This window comes from Lichtheimia ornata, assembly GCF_029851405.1.
Source record: "Lichtheimia ornata isolate CBS 291.66 chromosome Unknown scaffold00121, whole genome shotgun sequence".
Classification (NCBI taxonomy): Eukaryota; Fungi; Mucoromycota; class Mucoromycetes; order Mucorales; family Lichtheimiaceae; genus Lichtheimia; species Lichtheimia ornata.
Genome location: NW_026695441.1, coordinates 1 through 21,627, shown reverse-complemented (window position 1 = coordinate 21,627; position 21,627 = coordinate 1). Strand labels below are relative to the sequence as shown.

Genomic DNA, 21,627 nt, shown 5'->3' with positions numbered 1-21,627 from the left:
CTATTCTGATGGAGGAGGTAAAAGGGAATTCACACATTTCTTGAAATCATCCGTGTGCTCCGAGAGGTATTGTGGATCGTACAAGTATCGCAATAAAGTTCGTTGATCTTTCAGACTCTGTTTTGCCTCGATCGCCTTCTCCATTTCCATCGCTTTGACTTTGGCCACCTTTAAGACAGTATCCGGGAGTCCAGCCATACGCGCAACATTCAATCTTGTATGTTTGAACCATCAAAGTCAAAACCCAATGCTTCCTTCCACTGTAAACATGATGACACTTACCCATAGCTCTTCAAGCTAGTGCCCTCGACAAGTTTGTAAAGGAATACGACATCATCTAAAGTGGCAATAGTGTTTAGACGTTGAGCACAGATTATCCCACGTATACTTACCACCGTGTTCAATGAAGCTCATATGTCGATTTGCAGCTGAAGGAAAGATATCTGCCAGAAATGGATAATGGGTGACGAAAAGCGTGATGGATCGAACCTATAAGATCCTCCATGATTAATCTCGATATACATATGATCATGCTCAGAATCCATCCTCTTACACGAGTAATAAAGTGCTCAAGCACGGCATAGGCGATTGCCATTCCATCATGGGTGCTTGTGCCTCGGCCCAACTCATCCAAAATCACCAATGATCGTGGGGTTGCCTGCTTCATAATATCGCATGCTTCGTGTAATTCAACAAGGAATGTGCTTTCACCCTTTAGCATGTTGTCGAAAGCTCCCATTCTAGTAAATGAGTATGAGTCAATAAACCATAATGCGAGTTGATTCGTTAAGGATCATACCTAGTGTATACAGCATCCAAAATACCAAGGTGTGCAGAATCAGCAGGAACGTAGGAACCGATTTGCCCCATGATGGCTATCAATGCCACTTGCCGAATATATGAGCTCTTGCCTATCGTCAAAGATCATCTCAGTATAACGCCTTTTCTGATAGCTTCCAATACCTACCTCCCATGTTAGGCCCTGTCAAGATCATTGTGCTGATATCATCCGGCTACAAAGAAAAAAGAATACCTTAACACACATAATCATTAGAATCGTCATGCACGTGAAGCTTACATCAAAGTCAACGTCATTGGCAACATAGGAATCGGATAGGAACTGCTCAACCATTGGATGTCTCCCATTGGTCACTTTTATCTGCGTATGCTCTGAAAATGTGGGCTTGACGTATTTGGGTCGCCGTGCAACCGTAGCAAGGGAAAGCAAGCAGTCGAGTTGGGCAAGGCTAAGCACAACATCACGAAATGTCTCATACTTGTCAGAAACCTCCCTAGATAGCGTCCTTTAGTGATCCAAAGACTTTGTGCACATCATTGATATCTCTACCTCAGGAATTCACGATATGCATTTTCTGCTGTAACCACCAATTGCTCCTTGTGACGCTCACGTTCTTTCAGCTTTTGTGTTGTGAAGGGTGTGTGGAATCGAGAAACCGCCTTAGTGCCGCTGATCTTGATCCACTCGCCAGGGACTTTTTTGATAAGCGTATTTTTGACTTCAAGCAAATACTATATGAGACATGTCAACTAATAGTACGATGAAATCCATAATACAATATACCTCAATGCCAGCCACGTGGACAAATTGAAGACCCGTGATCCCTGTGCTTTGTTTGACCTTTCTCAAGTACTCGTCTAATTCACTTTCAACCAAAGCAATGCTCTATTTTACTGGATCAGTGGCCCGCTAACTTTTACCCATCATATCTTATGATCCACAGCCTACCTCCTTTTGACGTAGTATTTCCGGCCATCGTTCTTCGGATCGAAACAAGTGAAGTTTGCAATCTGGCATGTCGATAGCATTCGCATTGATCATCCCTTGGAACGCCGTAACGTCATTGTATATCCGAGGAAGCGATCCAAAGAGCTGGTTCAAAAGACCCGATTCGAATTGAAAGCTTTCGGCATGTTGTATGTTGCTGAATGTATGTGATATCTTGGCTAATGCATTGAGAACTTGTAAAAGCTCAGAGGGAGAAGACTAGATGAGATGATTAGAGGCATGCACGTTTAAACCAATGACCCATCATACTAACCAAGCCATAGTGGATACGGGAAAGACCTTTCTCGAGATCAGGCATATGCTTCAACAAGTCTTCCACAGTGGGCTTCATCGGATTATCGGTTGTCAATAATTCTTCAATAGCATTGATACGCTCATTGAGTTGTCTGATTGAATAATACGTATAAATACAAGATCGTACGGCATACGTGAGCTACTTACTGTACATCCACAAGAGGTCGACCCACCCATTTACGCAATAATCGCTTCCCAAATCGTGTTTTTGTGTGGTTGAGTATCCAAAAGAGTGAACCTTTCTCCGTAAAGTCGGTGGAATTGCGATAAATCTCCAAATTTGCCAGTGTGTTGCCGTTCAATAACATGTGCGTTCGAGACGAGAAATGAACAAAGTATTTGGTGAGTTGCAATGCATGCTCCAAGCCGAATTCTTCAAGATAGCGCAATATAGATGCCAACGCTTTACTAATAGGACGATTAATACATAGCCAAGCATTCCTTCAATATGTGATGACTTACATTACTGGGTCAGGGAGATTCAAGATTTCTGAGAATCGTAGCTCTAAGGAGGATCATGTAAGTAACTGGATGTGCATGAAATGAATGATATGTATAGCCCTTACCATAGTTTTTCTCATGGTTGGATGGTTGGGTATAAAAGTTGGATACAAATGTGAATGCTGTATTGTAGTCTGAAGCGAATTTGTCGTTTTCCTCCATACGTTCAATGCGCACTGAATCACCGAAAACGGTAGGTCTATCATCAATCCATGAGTTATTGTATCGTCCTCACAGCCAATAATAGTAATTTACCTTTGACCACTCATATGACTTATCACTTTTTCGGTAGCTTTGCTGAGTGTGTGGGGTAATAGTAGCTCGCTTGGTTCAATGTGCAAAAGGCGTGTTTCCAGCTCTGATCGCATATAGCCATCTTCGAAAGAGTCATACATGATATCGCCTGTAGCAGGTTGAACAGCCTACCATACATACCATATCAATAAATCCAGTAGGGACATACCCAATGACCATCCATTACTTACCACCAAACCAATTTTGACGCGTTCGTCAACACCTCCTCCACCTCGTTTTTCTTCGACAATGCAAACCAGGTAGCTTGTAGAAGATTCCACTTTGGCTTCCTCATCCACTCCAACGGTATCCATCTCATCGACAAAGGTGCCTTTGGTATAAAGTTGCTTGAGCTCACGTTGAAAAGGGGCGCTTTTGTTCGATCCAACAGCTTTGAGAGCGGCTGTCTCGGTTTGTCGTACAACCCCGACCTTGTGTCCAGCATGCACCAACCTATCAATGCATCATCAATAAAGCGTGCGCAGTAAAATTGTATGCCATCCCAAAATTACCTTCGTACATGTACAGCTAATCGATGTGTTGGTATACTCGCCACCCAAAAGTTTCGATCCACAAAATGAGCGATATGCAATACACGTGACGCAATCTAGACAACAACAACAACAATGAACATGTCAATGGATGTCTCTTGGTCATTGTAATCCCCCCCCCCATTTATCCTTCATTACCTTAGCATCTTCACCAAAGAATCGAAACTTGTATCCTACTTCAATGGCTAAAAGCACACCGGGATGCTTCCGTTTGAGCTCGAGAACTTGTAGTTCCAGTGGTGAATATGCTTGTGGTGTGTCAACGCGTCGCCGTTTTGCTTCACGATCACGCTCCAGCTGTGCAAACTTCTCCACAAAACGTTCATGGCGTTTAGCTGCAGCTTCAGGATCACGTCTGGTGGGCATTCGAGGTGGACTTTTTGCTGGTGATCCTGAATTGGAAGGAGAGCTGTCAATGGGTAAAGAAGGCGACGACGACGAAGGCGGCGGCGTTGTGGTTTGTTCAGTCATGTCGTTGTTATTGTTGTTGGATTGTCGTGTCTCCACATTCTTGGGACGTTTCGCATTGGGAGCGTTGGTGTCTGTTTTTTTAGTGAAGAAGGAGCTCAATGTCAACTGGCGTTTGCTCATGTGGAATAATATAAAGGGAAATGGATTAATGCTGTGGTGGGTGTGTGCTCAGACACTCATTCATCCTCACCCAACCTATCAAAACGCCGCCTGAATCTTTTTTTTTCTCGTGCCTGCAGCTCTCTCTTTTTCTCTTTCATTCGATGACTCATTAGTTAAACACCTTCTTTTTCCACTCCTTGTCTCATATTCTCCATGGCAACATCACACGCTGAGCCTGTCACCGTCCAGAAATTTGCTATCCCTGCCCTCGCCAAGGATTTGATTGCTGGCACAGTGGGTGGTTGGGCCCAAGTGGTTGTTGGTAAGAAGAAAGAAAGATTATGACAAGGAAAACATTTCATTACCATGACGACGACTCACCCACATCCCATATTCAGGCCATCCATTTGATACGCTCAAAGTACGAATGCAAACACAACCATCACCTCCCATTTATCGCAACGCTATGGATTGCTTCCGAGCTCTTGTCAAACAAGACGGCGTAAGTTTCACATTGGAATTGATCCAGCTGTCCCTGAATTGTTGATAAGATTTCATCTCATTTACATACTCATCATCTCCAAACAGCCGAAAGGTCTCTATCGCGGTGTCACATCTCCACTTGCAGGCGTTGGTTTCTGGTAAATCCATTAATGTTGACTATGTTGATAGCCTATGCTCATTACCTTTCATTATAGCAATGCTGTGGTGTTCATGTCGAACGGCTACTTTAGACGCATGTTCCAATGGGGCGATGAAACCAAGGAGCTATCGCTGAGTAAGCAACGACAAAACAATGGGATACGTCTTTGTGGTACTGACTTGGGAGTATCAATGTAGTCGAGATTGGCATGGCAGGTGGTCTTGCAGGCACTGTGATGGCATTTTTCAATTGCCCAATCGAATTATTGAAAGTGAAACTTCAAGTACAAGACCCTGCTGGTGTCATCGGACCCACTGGCAAATTGGAGCCTGCCGTAAGTATTGCATAACCCAGGATCCTTTACATTGCAAGATACTTAGTCTGTTGTCATAGTATAAAGGTGTCCTCGATTGTGGTATTCGCACAGCTCGTGCACAAGGTATTCAAGGCTTATACCGTGGTCTCGGTGTCACTTTGTTGAGAGATTCTCCCAGCTATGTCAGCTATTTCAGTAAGGACATCTTTAACAACAACTTCTAATCATGGTCAACCTAACCGATATCTCTTCCAGTAACCTATGAAGGATTGAAGCGTATCATGCAAGCCTTGAAGAAGGATCCAAAAGAGGAATTATCCACCTTTGAATTATTGATGGCAGGTGGTCTCGCTGGCTTTGGTGCATGGATCCCAGCTTATCCTCAAGATGTAATCAAGAGCCGTTATCAGAATGATACCAGGTATGCACTACCCTTATATCGTATACAGCTGTATTTAGTGAAAAATTAGATATACCTCTGCACGTCAAGCCTTCCGCTCGGTGCTTCGAGAAGCTGGTGCCAAAGCTTTTGTTCAAGGCCTTGGTCCCACTATGGCTCGTGCTTTCCCTGCTAACGCTGCAACATTCTTCGCATTTGAAATGTCGATGAAAGCAATGTCCTAATTAAGTCCTTAATATAATGTAGATATAGAAAAAAAGTACGTTTATTATTAGGCCATTGATGTCCAAAAGAATATCATTTCTTTTCATCATAAACAACGCTTGATTACAATTACATCAATCCCGTCTGCTGTATAACATGATACTGTATGGACTTGTTTATTGAAGAATCAATTAGACAGCTGACACTGGTGGGGACATCTGAGACTAAATACAAAAGCATGCCATTCGAACCTGCTGCAAATCGGGAAATCCCTTCTTTGACACTACACAACGAAATGCTCCACAATTCAGCGACCCAAGGCGACAACGCAATGTCTCTTTTGAGCACCTATCTTTTGCAAGGATGGGTAAGCTTTAGAGTATACGCAGCCAATGGTCTACTAACCGTACCATGTAGGTCATGACAGACGAGCATTGTCGAGTACCTGATTGCCCAGTACCCATTATGCGATCAAAGGACGGATCGATCCGATTTTGCGTCACCCATGATACTCTTCCCACGGGTTCGTCAAAGTCAACAGCACCGGCCCAACCATCCCAATCACAACAGCAACAACCACAACGTCAGGAAGAAGAGGTGGTAGCAAAGGATCCATATGCTGCAAGTGGTCGCCGCTATGATGATGATGCCGCTCGTATTCAATTGGAAAGACGAGAACAATCCTCAAGAGCTTCTCAACTCATTGGTCAAAAGATGTTGCAACGTTGGACCTTATTGAATGAGACTTGTCCCAATCCAGAATGCTATGCTGTATGTATTGGTAATTAGGTTGGGTGGGATGGGATGGGATGAGGTGATTGATGATCGATCCATTATTAGGTACCTTTGATGCGGGACCTCTCCAAGCGTATGGTGTGCGTCATTTGTGAGCGAACTTATTTGACAGAAGAACAAGCAGCTGAGGCAGGTGCGAATATTAAGCAACAAGAGCAATCAACACCAGCAGTCGCAAAGGAAAAGCAAGAACCCAACAAGCAACAATTAGAACATCACGTCTCGAAGCCTGTTGTGGTAAGGATAAATGAGGTTACATGGTGCCAAGGTAGCTGACGAATGTTTCTTTACACAAAAGGAGGATCATTCAAGTCTTTGTGAACAAGAACATCCTGTTGTACCATCATCCACACTCCCTGAAACAGCTTCTTCCGTTACGGAACCTCTTGTCCAAAAAATTCACGAATTGAGTCAACGGGTGTCGGGTACCAAGGATGCTATTGAGTTGAAACACTTGTTTGAAGCTATTGAAGCGGGTGCCAATGCAGTGAAGGCTTGTAGATTAGTGAACATGTAGAATAAAGGATGACTTTTGGTGGGATTTATGCAGTACAGACATACAATGAAGATAATAGGGTGAGTGTTACTACTAAAGAGGGGATAGAGTTGTAGAGGGAATTGACACGCGACAAATCGGAGTCAGCACGCGAGGTGGTATAGAAAGGAACGTGCAATGTATCCAAAAGTAGGGGATTAGGTACGATCCTAGTAAAGAGTGAGTCTAGAAGTGATAAGAAGCTATTGCAGCTATGCAATTGAACGTGGGTCAAGTGCTGTGAATGGCACTCTGCACGCGGGATAGATCGATGCACGTAAACCTTATTTTACCCTCCAAAAGAGGGTCGCTCTTGTAATTTGGCTCTATTCACACTCTCTCTTTTCTCTTTGCTCTCTCTTTCTCCCTCACTCGAAACACCGTTCTATCGCGACGTGCTCTCTCTTTCTTTTCCCTTTCTTTCTCTCTCTCTCTTCATTTTCACCCCTCGAACACCTCATCACATACACTCATTGGTGAGTACTCTCTCTCTCTTTCATCTCGATTGCAGTCACCTGGGTGGTTCATTGTCAGCTCATCTCTTTCATCTCGTTACGTGATTGGCGACTCTTTCAGAACTTTGAGGGGGAAACTCTTTTTTATCCACCTTATCAACGACCCAACCCATAACGTTATCTATCCATATCCTATCACCATTTATCTTGTAACCATCCTGGAACAAGGGAGGATACACCAACAGTATGCAGCGGAATGCATTTATGACAGACTACCCGGTGAGACACGCCGCCGCACCACCACAACCACAACCACAACCTCCCGCATCTTCACAACAGCCACCTCGACAACTCGATATTCAACAGCCAAAGGCAAGAAACCAGCCACAGGGTCAGGTAGGTTAATAGGCAAAAAAAGAAAATGCGTGGCGGCGGGTTACCTGATAAAGACATTGTCATTGATTATTTTTGGTCTAGTTGGCTGCCCTGATGCGAGGCCGCACAGGCGATGCTTCCGGTGATCCCGACTTTTTCTTTGACCCCACAAGAACAGACCATGAACATCGTTCAAGCAGTGCTCCTCCAGATCAACATTTACTTTATTTAACTTCATCTACTGCAACAACGCCTATCACTGCTTCCGATGCTGGTATTCGTCGTCATTGGGATCATCATCATCATCATCATCAACAACAACACCATCATCATCATCATCATCATCCCATGGTTACTGGTGCTGGTAGTGGTGTTGCTTCTCCACTTTATGATTCAGCACGTCAAGCTTGGTCCTCTACTCCAAGTCATGTGGAAGCAAACAAGGCACTTGATTCAGGTATACATTGCATCTATCCACGTCATTTAAATTAAAAGTACTCATCATCCAATAGATGCAGGTTATTTCGATGCCTTTTCTCCCGATCATTCGCGTGAAAGAATGTGGAACAATCATGGAACTTCTTCTGGTTTGATGTCACCCAACTTGTTTGACGGAGGCGATCAAGGGGTAAGTAAATATCCCAAAAGGGTAATTGTTCCTTTTTATCATTGTCGTTATTGACAAGTGGGTGTTGTTATAGGGACCAAGTCGTTCGGTGTCACCCTTTGCACCTCTCAACAAGCAACAACAACAACAACAGGATCAATTCATGTCACGATTCAATACAGCAGCGGGTGGTGCTGGTAGTGGTAATGATATGGTGGAGCCCCAACTACGCACAGCCATGATGATGCAATCATCGTCAGCAAGTACCCGTAGCAGTGATTATCGTAACCATCAATTTCCACCTACTTCAAGTATGATGACGAATGCAGATTTTGGAATGTCGGTAGCTGGATATGGTAGTGGTCAGGATACAAGTGGATTTCGGGCCTATGATGATCCATCATCTTTTGGTGTTCATCATCCTCATCCTCAATTCCAACAACAGCCGACATCCCCTCCTATGCCTTACAAATTCACAGCGTCTCCGCCTCCTCGTGCAAATTCAACACCGCCAACGAGCCACATGGCAACACAACAACGCAAGGATGTTCAAGACTATAACAACTTGGTCTTTGGTATGGGTGCACTTGGATTAAATGATCATGTAAGCATGCTACTTTGTTATCGTCTTTTGTTTGTTTACTCACACTCACACACAACCCATCCCCCTTGTTAAAAGGTACCCAATGAACAACCAAAAATCAACCGTATGACACCACAGCAACAACAACGTTATATGCAATGGATGAATCGACAAGGTGGCGGTGGTGGTTCCGGTGGCGGTGTTAAGCCACCTCCACAAAGCTTGGATGCTATGCTCAATGATGGTTGGCCAAATCAAACTAGTGGTGTCATGTCTCCTGGTAAGGGGAAAATAGGTGAAATCCTGTTATTTGATACTCATCCTATGACCATTTTAGTGAGCTCTCCATTTGATATGGATGCAAGACATGGTGCTGTGTCTCCACCCATGTATGGTGGTCTTGGTGATCTTGGGTTTGATGATAGCCGTGATGAGCTATTGATGGATGCTGCACGTCAACGTCAACGACAACAACAACGTCAACAATTGAACAAATTTCCATCCACACCTTCATTGTCAGGATTAGCCAATATGGAAAATGATCATGCAGCATGGGCAGCTGCAGCTATGGCTGGTAGTGGTAATGCAAGTCCTGCTAGTGCAGGTGGACCCATGTTTGATCTCCCAGCAGCAGCCACAGAAAGTGATCGACAACTCTTATTGCAACTTCAAACACGTCAACGTCAAATCATGATGCAACAGGAACAACTTTTGTTTTTACGTAATCAAATGCTACGTCAACAACATTCTCAAGAGATGTTGCGCAACATGGCAGCTGCTGCAGCCACAACGCCTTATGGTGCTTATGGTGGATCTGCCGCTGCAGCAGCCGCTGTGGCCGCCGCAGCCGCAGCTGGTATGCGTGGTGGTGCTGGTGGTGCTGGTGGTCCTCGTGTGGTGCATGATCCATCGGTGGATATCATTCGTAGTCCTTTGCTTGAAGAGTTTCGAAGCAACAAGAATCGCAAGTACGAGCTTAAGGATATTGTCGAACATGTCGTTGAATTCAGTGGTGATCAGCATGGTTCCCGTTTCATCCAACAAAAACTTGAGACAGCCAACAGTGATGAAAAACAACTTGTCTTTGATGAAATCTTGCCCAATTGCTTGCAACTCATGACCGACGTCTTTGGCAACTATGTCATCCAAAAATTGTTTGAACATGGCAGTCAAGCTCAAAAGATGGTGCTTGCTAAGCAAATGGAAGGTCACATTCTATCCTTATCCTTGCAAATGTATGGATGTCGTGTGGTACAAAAGGTATGTTGAGTGTATACGTATGTGTCAAATGACGCTTTTATTCATTCGATATTATGATATAGGCTTTGGAACATGTGCTGACAGATCAACAAGCTGCCATGATTCGTGAATTGGATGGTAGTGTTTTGAAATGTGTCAAGGACCAAAATGGCAACCATGTCGTGCAAAAGGCAATCGAACGTGTTCCTTCTCAGCATATTCAATTTATCATTGACACCTTCCATGGCCAAGTTTATCATCTTGCTACCCATCCCTATGGCTGCAGGGTCATTCAACGCATGTTTGAACATTGCCCTGAAGAACAAACGGTAAGTTACTATTGAGGTCTACACATCCACGAACATACGCTGATACGTTCATGTGTATATAGGCTCGCCTTCTTGAAGAGCTTCATTGTTGCACCAGCCAGCTAGTACAAGACCAATACGGCAACTATGTCGTCCAACACATCCTTGAGCATGGCAAAGAAGAGGACAAGGATATGATCATCGGCAAGATCCGTGGTCACGTGTTGCAATTGAGTAAACACAAGTTTGCAAGTAATGTGGTCGAAAAATGTGTCGCTTATGGTCGCACAGAGGATCGTCGTGCCCTTATTGATGAGGTGCTGCAAACACGACCTGATGGGTAAGAAAAGCATATATCAATGGTTGAGGATTCCTTATACTTATTATCCTTTTATCTAGATCTTACCCCCTGCTTACATTGATGAAAGATCAATACGCCAATTACGTGTTACAAAAGATGCTCGATGTCGTTGACGACAGTGAACAACGCAACCTTTTGGTGACCAAGATTCGTATGCATTTGCATTCTGTTCGCAAATACACCTATGGCAAACATTTGACTCAGAGTAAGTGGATTTTTTCTTCGGATGGGAGAGTGTTTGTGGATGTGAGTATTGATAAAGGCTGTATTACAGAGGTAGAAAAGCTATTACCCTTGAGCGGTGACGTTCAACAACAAGAACCCAATACTTCAACCAGTACAAAAACGCAAGCTGATGCTTCTGAAACTACTACGTCCCCATCGACAACGAATGGAACCACTGCTACAGCCACCACCGTAATGCCCACAGCTGACGAGAACAACAGCAGCAACAACACTACTACACAGTAAATCTCTTCTTTTTATCTTCTTTCTTTTTCTTTTTTTCCCCTTTGTTCATAACCCAAGTACATGCCCCCCTCCCACTTCCTACGTTTTATACCACTTTTATTAGAAAGCGGAGGATGGAAGAGCAATCTTTCGTGTTCATTTGTGTACATGTGAGCCCCCCAACACACTTCCCCTTTGTATTAGTCCCAAAAAGAGAGATCCCCCCCTCTTTCAGTGTATATGCAACACCCCAAAGTATCTATTATAGTCTTTTTTTCTGCATCTTTTTATATTTGAAACAATGAAAATACCGGTGCTTCCAGTAGATCTGCACCCTTTAAAATCTTGCCTTCAAGTATAACATTGGTTTCTAGTGGTACAGCTTCCATCATACGAATCAACTTTTCAGCAGCTTGTGCAGTGCCTCCTGTTGCCAAGACATCATCCATCGTTACCACCTTTGCACCAGGACGAATGGATCCTTTTTGTATCTCGAGGACATCCTATGTACGTAGTCGTCAATTTTACTAAAACAATATCTCTCTCTTTCACTTACAGGGCCATATTCCTTCTCATAGCTCACTGAAAAACATTCACCAGGTAACTTGTTCTTTTTCCGGATGGGAACAAAGGGAATCCCGAGACCAATGGCCACAGCTGGGCCGAGTACAAAACCACGTGCTTCAAGGCCGACAATGACATCCACTTGTTTGTCACGCAAATGATCCACGAATCGATCGACAACCACTTGAAGCGCTTGAGGGTCACGTAGAATAGGAAACACGTCAACAAACGGCTTGCCAGGCTTTGGGAAATCTTGGTATTCCACCATCATGTCATAAATGGAGTCCAAATCGCGATCCGGCTGCTTGGCTTTGGAATCAGACAACAAGCCCATGGCGAATGATGGTCGTGAAAGAAAAGAGTGGAAGAAAGAGAATGGAGACACGTTGGCGCTTTGCTGTTATTATATGTTACACCTTCCCTTTCTCAAGTGCTACAAATGACCTGACAGTCAAGTCCAACGTGGTGTAATAGTATGATCCATTTTCCTTGGCATGACCATGCTTGCTGCTGTACCTTACAACAATCATATTACTACCGGCTGACAACATTCGAGTTTGGAGGAATGGCCCAATCATGATCACCAGCTATGCAATCGCCTCCATCAGCTTCACCTTTTTTCATGCAAAAAGCAACCTCTACATCATAGTATATGTTTATCCTTTGTACGGCTAGCTAGTCTATTTTAAACACCCAGTACAATACATTATTGGTTGGCATTGAGGATATCAAAGGAAATAAGGAATGTGTAATGGGATTCGGCGGCTGTTGTCGAGTAAAGCTGTATCATGGATACAGTATCCATGACACACCACGTGCATCGCATCACCTAGACTCAGCTTGTGTAAGGGTTACAACTACCATATAATAATGATGGCAATGAGTTTGTCCGTGTCCTTGTCATTCAGCTTCGTGTGCATTCTTCTTCATCGAAAGGTTGTGAGCATAACAAAAGCTAAATCAGTATATGGATCAGACTTACCAAGTTATTCCATCATAGCAAATTCTTAGGAATGATAATCTTGGTGTTTGGTCGTGAAGGTTTGTACCAGGTTCCGCGTACCCATCTTACGCCCACTTCATAAGTTGGATATTGCATAAAGGTTGAACTTTTCAAACGCTTGGTACGATGATCCTTGGTTGCTTCTGCTGATAAAATCTTTGCATTTGGTGCATGTTTCTAGGATATCCTATTAAGACGACGTATTCAACATGCATGATCAATCTCACCCTCATGAACATTAATCGTGGAATACATTTGGTCCGTAGCCATTTCAAATTACTGACATCACTTGGTATGGGTATCGATCCAATGTGTTGTGCGGTGTACATGCCTGGGGCTGGAAGTCGCAATACGTAGCACCTTTCGATGATCTGCAAAGAATTTATCTTACCCTTGACAGTAACGAGGTGATCAATGGGGACCTTAATATGACCACCCATCGTGTTACACGGCCTTCGTCACCAAGCAGCCTCTTTTTCGCAATAGCCGACACAGCAATCGCCGGGATCAGCGGAAACCGTTAGATCACCCCCATGCAGGCTGTAGTCCAATATGCCACTTTATCCACCTTTCAGGTGCATTTCGCGAGGTAGCTACATGAAAAAGGAGATGATTTAGTATATGGACATATGCTTCATCAAGCGAGGTGAGTATTTCTTACCTTATTAACGATCCAAATATCACAACAATGACAACAAGGAAAATGAACTAGGATACAACAATGAAATCTTAACGATCATCAAGAATATCAGCACATGGATCGCTCACAAAGAAAGACTCTCAATCTTGATACTCACACCAAAAGCTTTTGAACTTGTCAGCAATCAAAGTGTGGTATGATGGGAAAAAAGAGACGTGTGGGAGAAAAGCGATGGGCGACAACATCCATCCTGTTTATATCTGCATGGTGGGCGTGGGTATACCTGGATCGCAAACAAGGAGAAAAGAATGATAAAATGGTGATGAGCTGATAGCTTGTTGAGAGCCTTTTGCAAGGAGCCTTGCTGTGATTGATTGTGCATGCATGAATCAGGTTCTGAGATATGTAGACAAGGTGGCAAATGGATTCATTGTTGATGCTAAAATTGAAATGGGTAGCATGACATTGTTACATTTGTACCATTGTGCTACTGGGAAAAAGACTCGAGGGCATGAATACACTCACAAAGAGACACATGAGTGCTGAGCAAAGTGCCAATTTGTGCAAGACCAAAACCACCTTTTGATCACGCCTCATTCTTTTCTTTCACACCATCTCTCTTTCTTTCATTGTTGCGCGTGTATGTGTTGTGGCCTCTTTATTTATCTTCAACATGCGAATAAACATGGCATACTATAGGAGTGACGTCAATGCAAAGTATACCAATGCAGACCTACACTACTGAATCTTCGGGATCGGCTGCCCTTAAGCAGCATCCACCGTACAAGGATGATATTGATGATGACGACGTACCAGGGATCAAAAAGCAAGATGTGGAGACAACTTTTGCACAAAATTATGGGTTGGGCGATATTCATCACGTATGTTTGACGCTCGTCATTGACTCGTAATATGGCGGGATGCTTATGTTTTTCATGCAAGGGAACGTATGGTACCTTAATGACTGCACTTGGCAATGTCATTGGCTTGATGGGATCGGTAATGCGTCGTGCATACATATCATACGTTCATTCATTGATGTGTTTCAAAATGGAATACCCTATGTAGATACCATGCTGTGTTTGTTGTCCCAATCCTTTTAAACGAGTACATCAAGGTACCGTAGGTCTTGTGTCACGCTTTGGAAAATGTTATCGTATTGTGGATCCTGGACTTGTGCAGGTATGCATGCAAAAATCGCATCGTGGAGGAAAAAGGATCATGCACTTATCAACCACCATATAGGTCAACCCTGTCACTGAAAGCCTTAAGCGAGTGGATGTTACCATTCAAATCACTGATGTACCAAAGCAAGAAGTCATGACTAAAGACAACTGCTCCATAAAACTAAAATCAGTATTGTATTGGCGTGTTGTGGCACCCTATGAAGCTGAATTCGGTGTTGCCAATGTGTCCATGGCATTGATTGAGAGGTGGGTGTAGAGTATAAGGTGCGTGCCGTATCATCTCATATTGGATTTTCACGTTCCTCAGAGCTCGTACTGTTTTACGCAACGTATGTGGGCAGCATTCATTACAAGATCTTATTGAGAATCGTGATGCTGTCTCACGTGAGATACAAAAGACAATCAACCCTGCAGCATTGAATTGGGGTGTCGAGGTACTTTACGCGCTGCTTGATGGAAGATTAATGATATCAACAAGTACTCATTTTAATGTATAGATTGAAGCTACGCTTGTGAAGGATATTGACATTTCAGAAGAGTTGCAAGAATCATTGTCATCAGCAGCTCAAGCTAAACGTATTGGTGAATCACGTGTTATTACATCTGAAGCAGAAGTGGAGTCTGCCAAATTGATGCGCGAAGCTGCAGATATCCTTAGCACACCTGCAGCCATGCAGATCCGGTATTTGGAAACACTTTCAACAATGAGTCGAGCTGGACATGGACCCAAGACCATTTTTATGCCATTGAATCACAATCGCATTGATAATGACATCACATAATTAACCCATTCCCATAATTACAATAGTGTGAGTGCTCTCTATAATGACATGTTACGGTAATAAAACAAACTTTTGGCAAAATTACAATTGGTGAGTGTGTGGGGGGAGTAGTGTTGTGCAAAGAAAAAGATATGACATATGATGCATTTGCTATGGAATGGTAGGTGATGGGATCTATGCTGCCGTAGTGGTGAGGGGTTGCAAAACTTGGAATGATCCGGTTCCTCCTTCGACAACCTTGCCCAAAACGATGCGTGCGGAAGGTGATTCAAGCGTATCAAAGTCGCCATGTAAAGTGGCATCCGTCAAGAACTTGCATGTAGACTCATAACTCATCTTGAGGAATGGCGATGTATTACTTGCGAGACCCATACGGTTGAATGGCTTGTAACCACCCTCGAATGTCATGTAATCGGCAATCAGCGTCAAGTGTCGTCGATCCACCTTGATACCGTACACATCGAAAACACCTGCAATTTCCTTGATGATGGCATTGCGTGCTGCTTCAACACCATAAGTGCGGAGAATGGCTGCAATGTCATTGGTATCAATGTAGTTTATATCAATCAAATCGCTGTGGCTCCACATGCCAATCAAGTTGACACCTTCAGTTTGCAGACGTTTCTATACATGTATATGTTAATCATCATCATCACAATCATCCCCCAATGCTGTAAAACTTACCGAGGTATCATTCTCAGTAGGGTTGACATATTCAAAGCATCGTTGGATACCCTTGATTTCGTGAACAATGACACGTGTGCTGATCTTTTCAATCAAGCTGACCATGAGCATCTTTTTGACATCGGCAGGGAAAGTCATATCAACTTCACACCAAGCGCCATCCTTGTCATCAAATGACCATCGAGAAACATAGTCGTGATCTTCCACTGCAATCTTGGCCCAATTCTCGCTATTGGTTGTAGCCGATCCATCCTCAAGTTCCTCATCATCATCAACACCGTTTTGTGCAACCTTCTCAAGCTCAGCTTCTTCGTCCTCAAGTGTTCGGTTGGCAACATCTTCCTCATCAGGCTCATCGTAGCTGGCGTTTTGTCGAGTCTTTGCTGCTAATCGTGCATCGGTAGCGTCACCATCACCAGCATCCGAATCATAGGTTGCTTCAACAGCTTGACTATCATCCAAATCTCCTGATTCACCATTGTCATCACGTCCCTTGGATGGGGCAGAGATATCTTCAGTGTAAGCTTTGCGTGCACCCTTGATATCACGTTTGATAGCATCCTGCAATCCCTTCAAGAAGGTAGTTGCCAGCACTTCCTTCACACGCTGAGCGGTGACACGGTATTCTTCACGATATTCCTTCTCATTGAACAAGTTGAGGCGAATCGAGTACACCTTGGCACGCTGATAGTTGGTTTCTGCCGACTTAGCCAATACGGATTCGGTGACAACAACATTGTCTAACAGCTGTGACAAAGTAAGCTTGCTAGCCTTTTTGCAAAAGTTGGATGCATCTTCTTGAGAAACATCAGGCTTGAGTGGTAACAACATGGTGGGGGTCTTGATGACACGAGCAGCAGTCATGATGATTTCACGAAGACGTGGGATACCAAGAGTCACGTTAGCAGCACCATAACCAGCAAAATGGAAAGTGTTGAGGGTCATTTGAGTAGAAGGTTCACCAACAGATTGTGCAGCCAAAAGACCAACAGCTTCACCAGGATCCACCAAACTATGCAAGTACTTCAATTGCATCAAAGCTCTGAATTTGTTTCTTGTGAGTGATGAGAAACGCTCATTGTTCTTGGTCTTCTCGGTAGATTTGCTGAATGGCATGTTGTCAGGGTTCTGATCAATGTATTTCTTCATGCCGAGTGCGAACTTCTCCGATACAACACCCAAATGAGTGGATGGGCTGTAGACTGATAATGCAGGGTCGTACTTTCCAGGTTTCTTGAGTGCCTTCTTAACGTATTCTTCACCATCCTTGGTGTTGAGAGATGTCAATGCAGCCTTGGGGTTGTACTTTTGAGTCAACATTTCAAAGTTGTGTGCTGAGAAGCTGAACTCGTTGAGGTACTTGGCCTTGATAACATCAAGCGAATCTTCACCATAGTTGAATTGCAAGATAGAGCCATCTGAATCACGTACAGTGTGATCATAGAACACACGCAAGCCTTCCAAATGCTTGATCAAACAACGTTGCAAGTAACCGGAACGGGATGTCTTGACAGCGGTATCAATCAAACCTTCACGACCAGCCATACAATGGAAGTAGTATTCTTGTGGACGAATACCAGTCAAGAAACGACCAGCAACATAACCACCAGCACGTGCACTTGTATCATAAGGGCGGAAAGATGGCAATGATCGACCTGAAACCATGAGTGGGACACGACGGCCTTCCAATTCCTGTTGACCAAGCATACAAGAAATTTGAGCAGCGTTGACATTGGAACCCTTGGCACCAGAAACAGTCATCATTTGCATGTCGTTGGCAGGGAATTGGCGCACAAGACCATTGGGAAGACACTTTTCAGTAATAGAGGAAGTGAGCTTGTTGACCTTGGACTTCATGGCATTATCAAGACCAGCCAACTTGTTATCATCACGAGCAACTTCAGCCATACGCAAGTTGAATTCTAACATAGAAAACAGCGTTAGATGACCAATAAAAAATGGATGGATTCATTTACCTTTTTCAAGTGATTCCTTGCTTGCTGTCTTTGCACTTTCAGTCAAACCCAAATATTCCAAATGTGCTTCACGACCAAGGCCTTGACCATTGTCCAAAAGATCACGACGCCATTTGTCACCCTCTTCCGTCAAACGCAAATCATCCATTCTACAGGTGAAACCATGGCTTTGAACAAACTTGGTGAAGAGACGACCAAAGATGCTGAGAATCTTGCCAGCGGCATCAGGACCATAAAGTTCATAAATGGAGTGAACAAGACCATAAGCTGAAGCACCAAATTGGGCCTTATCAAGAACACCGGTCAACAACTCGCCATCCATGACAAGCACTTCTCCTTCTTCATTGGCATCCTTGCCCCAGTATCGACCAGGCACCTTGGGTTTGGATGTCAAATTGAGCTGGGGTTTGCCAACAGTCAAGTTCAATAAGATGGTAGAGATCTAAAAGTACAATATGAGTCATCCTTTTCAACAAGCTACACAACTCCATCCCCCAAAACTTACCACTTGTTTACCAGTCCAAAGAGGTTCAGGCTTCCAAATTGTGGGAGGCAAAGTGATCACACGACCATTACCAGTGCTACCATCTTCAGGACGAAGGGAACCATATAACAATTGTTGATACTCTTCTCGGTTGAAAAAGGTACCACGCGATGTCATCCATACACCCGAAACAACGTGATCTTGAATCAAACCACGAAGAGGGTTACCACTGGTAGGGACCAAGTATTGGTTGTCGGTGTTGGCAATAAGAGCTGCTTCGGCGCGTGCAATCTCGTTTTGAGGAAAATGCATGTTCATTTCATCACCATCGAAATCGGCATTGTAGGTGTTACAATTGGCGTAGTGCATACGAATAGTCTTTTCACCAGGCAAAACACGTGCTTTGTGAGCCATGATGGAAGGCTTGTGCAAAGTAGGCTGACGATTGAGCAAAAGCATATCACCATTACGAAGATGGCGGAAGACCTTCTTGTTGATGGTTTGAGTGCGAGTGGGATATGGGTTGCTGGCACTTTGAGCAGCTTGAGAGCTTTGAGGAGCAAGCAAAGAGTTGGCAAGAGCAATACGAGATTCCAAGCTGAGATTTTCCAATACATCCAAAGATTGATCTTCATGTTGCACATGCGTAGCACCGGGCCATTTGAAAGGACCATTGATGACAGCTTGACGCAACTCCTTGATATTGTGAGCCGTCACAGGTTCAGGATAAGTCAACTTGCGTGCAAAGACTGGAGGCACACCAATTTCATTTGTCTCAATATTGGGATCGGGCGAAATAACGGATCTGGCAGCATAGTTGACACGCTTGCCCATCATATGCTTTCTGAAAAGACCTTCCTTCTTCTCCAATGCCTGACGAATACCAGGAGGTGGCGTTTGACCCTGTCCAAAGGTACCAGGATTCTTTGTTGAATCAATAAACGAGTTCATGGCATGTTGCAATCCAATGATGCTCTCGATAAACATATTCTGAAGACGAATAATCTTTTCTTTGGTGCTATCCTGGTCGTTCTTTGAAGCTTGAAGCTCGTTGGACAAATCACGTACTTGATGTGCTGTTTTCAAGATGCCGCTCAACAATTCATTTTGTGGAGATTCAAACACCTTGTCGCCCATAACAGAAGGAGGTCGAAAGCGTGTAGGAGCAACAGCCAACACTTCAATAAAGAACATGTGATAGGTGGCCTTGCGAACCTGAGATGGGACACTGGGATTGCGTGCACCAAACAACAAGGTGGTAATCTCGGGCTCTTCTTCAAACAAAGACTGGATGTGCTTGCGAACTTGCCAAGGATTCAAATATCGCTGACCGGCGTTGCTGAGTTCTTCGTCGACTTCAATGTTTGGAAGTGCTGCCATCTTGGTTTGATCTTTCTTGGTTAAACTCAATTGGAAGAGCTTGGCTGCACCATCACGGCGAATAGGTGGCGAGATACCCTGGCAATTACCACAACGCTTGCAATGGATACAGATCTTGATGAATTCAGACATCACTTGCTTTCGCGCATCGTTGATAACTGTCAATTTGTAGTTGTCGTTGGCAAATCGGCGTGCTTGATTATCAGCCATACAATCCTTCACGTAGTTATCTAAACAATATTACAAAGCCAATATGAATAATCGATCCTTCATTTACACGTGTCATCTTGATATTTACCAATGCGAGCTATATAGTCTTCTTCCTTATCCTTTGCCAAGCCATCGGTCTCCATCTTATCCTCAAGGTTATCCTCATCTCCCTTCTTTGCGCCAGCCATGTGCATTTCATCAAGTGCTTGTGCTTCACGAATAAGACCATGTTGGAGGAGATGCAATTTTGCAATCGTTTTTTTCATCTAAGCGTATCACAAGTCAGCCATGGAAATCCATCACCCCAAGGATAAAGTCAATCAACGTACAAAGTAGCGATTCACTCGAAACTTGTTACAGTATACACATTTGGCACGGATGATGGCGTATAGGTTGTCGAAGAACATTGGGTTGTAGGTTGGCACTGGTAATTCAATGTGACCAAAGTGACCAGGGCATTGGATACTGTTTTGCGAACATGTTGCACAACTAAGAAGAGAAAAAGTATCAGCAACCCGCCATTGGTACTCGATCTTGTTGAATGACATACATTTGTGTTCGTTGGTATGGGCCGAGTGCAGGATCGTATAAACCGCCCTTGGTAGGATGTCCAAAAGTGTCAAATAAAACCGGGTTGATGATCTGCTTGACGGAAATCTTGCGAATCTCGTGCGGCTCGTAGAACGAAAAAGACACCGAGTCGATCTCTGATCCAATGGGACACGATATGTTCATGTCGATATCGGCTCGGTTGCTACCCGAAGGAGGAAAACAGTGGGAAAGATGTCAAGATAGAATAGCCCGCTCCTTGGAAAATAAAAGCAGTCAGTGGTCACCTCAGCCACTGATCACTTCGGCCAAATTCCTCTTTGGGTAACCTCTTGGGATGGTCCGTCCCCGACAACACGATGATGCCACATAGCTTATAATCACATTGGATAATAAATGATCATTTATACACATTTCATTCCCACGTGCTTCCTCATTGTAATGCATGTCTTTGTACATAGATTGCCATAATGCCAACGCTTCCTCACTTTTTGTTAACGTATGATGATGCTCACTTTATTAGCCAATCCACGAAGTTACGCTACCTTTATCTCAAAGTCCATGTGATCCCACTCACAATAAGACGCCTATACCATATGAGTTATTAGAAACCTTTATGCATCAATTGCCAACTTGGATCTTCTCACTCAGCTAGTATTCCAACTATGTGTCTTTGTTGTATGTACTTTTATTCATAAGCTCAACTCATACTACGCATGTTACCTATTACTAATTACTACCTTAATCAAGGATGTAATGGAATCTGGGGTATGAGGTTGGACCATCCACTCGTTTGAATACGTGATTTACAAGACCTTTGGTTAGACAATGTAACTTTGGGTATGATCATGCATCTCCTTGGTTTCGACCCCCCCCC

The 21,627-nt window shown here is 43.8% G+C and overlaps 8 protein-coding genes across 8 annotated transcripts; 4 read left to right on the top strand and 4 right to left on the bottom strand.

Annotated features, from left to right (window-relative positions):
• On the bottom strand, positions 1–4,038 carry O0I10_012328 (uncharacterized protein; the record flags this gene model as incomplete). The annotated part of the gene is made up of 18 exons (XM_058492261.1): positions 1–214; positions 283–337; positions 393–489; positions 554–740; positions 800–911; positions 968–1,013; positions 1,079–1,292; positions 1,349–1,530; positions 1,583–1,684; positions 1,748–2,005; positions 2,061–2,193; positions 2,249–2,509; positions 2,564–2,606; positions 2,668–2,801; positions 2,858–3,024; positions 3,088–3,349; positions 3,409–3,503; positions 3,586–4,038. The coding sequence occupies 18 exons, from the start codon at positions 4,036–4,038 to the stop codon at positions 1–3; spliced, it is 3,015 nt and encodes a 1,004-aa protein (XP_058336968.1).
• A 195-nt stretch (positions 4,039–4,233) lies between these two features.
• On the top strand, positions 4,234–5,603 carry O0I10_012327 (uncharacterized protein; the record flags this gene model as incomplete). The annotated part of the gene is made up of 8 exons (XM_058492260.1): positions 4,234–4,342; positions 4,419–4,522; positions 4,609–4,661; positions 4,719–4,798; positions 4,861–4,997; positions 5,057–5,174; positions 5,235–5,400; positions 5,450–5,603. The coding sequence occupies 8 exons, from the start codon at positions 4,234–4,236 to the stop codon at positions 5,601–5,603; spliced, it is 921 nt and encodes a 306-aa protein (XP_058336967.1).
• Positions 5,604–5,878: 275 nt separating this feature from the next.
• Positions 5,879–6,895, top strand: O0I10_012326 (uncharacterized protein; the record flags this gene model as incomplete). The annotated part of the gene is made up of 4 exons (XM_058492259.1): positions 5,879–5,950; positions 6,001–6,354; positions 6,424–6,615; positions 6,677–6,895. The coding sequence occupies 4 exons, from the start codon at positions 5,879–5,881 to the stop codon at positions 6,893–6,895; spliced, it is 837 nt and encodes a 278-aa protein (XP_058336966.1).
• Positions 6,896–7,614: 719 nt separating this feature from the next.
• Positions 7,615–11,312, top strand: O0I10_012325 (uncharacterized protein; the record flags this gene model as incomplete). Its single annotated transcript, XM_058492258.1, has 10 exons — positions 7,615–7,764; positions 7,846–8,200; positions 8,256–8,371; positions 8,445–8,954; positions 9,030–9,213; positions 9,271–10,193; positions 10,256–10,501; positions 10,564–10,820; positions 10,880–11,046; positions 11,116–11,312. The coding sequence occupies 10 exons, from the start codon at positions 7,615–7,617 to the stop codon at positions 11,310–11,312; spliced, it is 3,105 nt and encodes a 1,034-aa protein (XP_058336965.1).
• Positions 11,313–11,578: 266 nt separating this feature from the next.
• Positions 11,579–12,189, bottom strand: O0I10_012324 (adenine phosphoribosyltransferase; the record flags this gene model as incomplete). Its single annotated transcript, XM_058492257.1, has 2 exons — positions 11,579–11,794; positions 11,848–12,189. The coding sequence occupies 2 exons, from the start codon at positions 12,187–12,189 to the stop codon at positions 11,579–11,581; spliced, it is 558 nt and encodes a 185-aa protein (XP_058336964.1).
• A 660-nt stretch (positions 12,190–12,849) lies between these two features.
• Positions 12,850–13,298, bottom strand: O0I10_012323 (uncharacterized protein; the record flags this gene model as incomplete). Its single annotated transcript, XM_058492256.1, has 2 exons — positions 12,850–13,035; positions 13,086–13,298. 2 exons carry the CDS (start codon positions 13,296–13,298, stop codon positions 12,850–12,852), a joined length of 399 nt encoding a protein of 132 aa, XP_058336963.1.
• Positions 13,299–14,223: 925 nt separating this feature from the next.
• Positions 14,224–15,467, top strand: O0I10_012322 (uncharacterized protein; the record flags this gene model as incomplete). Its single annotated transcript, XM_058492255.1, has 6 exons — positions 14,224–14,379; positions 14,441–14,497; positions 14,567–14,680; positions 14,744–14,931; positions 14,993–15,119; positions 15,183–15,467. 6 exons carry the CDS (start codon positions 14,224–14,226, stop codon positions 15,465–15,467), a joined length of 927 nt encoding a protein of 308 aa, XP_058336962.1.
• Positions 15,468–15,641: 174 nt separating this feature from the next.
• Positions 15,642–20,936, bottom strand: O0I10_012321 (uncharacterized protein; the record flags this gene model as incomplete). Its single annotated transcript, XM_058492254.1, has 7 exons — positions 15,642–16,091; positions 16,152–18,073; positions 18,128–18,569; positions 18,633–20,221; positions 20,290–20,467; positions 20,531–20,690; positions 20,752–20,936. The coding sequence occupies 7 exons, from the start codon at positions 20,934–20,936 to the stop codon at positions 15,642–15,644; spliced, it is 4,926 nt and encodes a 1,641-aa protein (XP_058336961.1).
• Between the last annotated feature and the right edge of the window lie 691 nt (positions 20,937–21,627).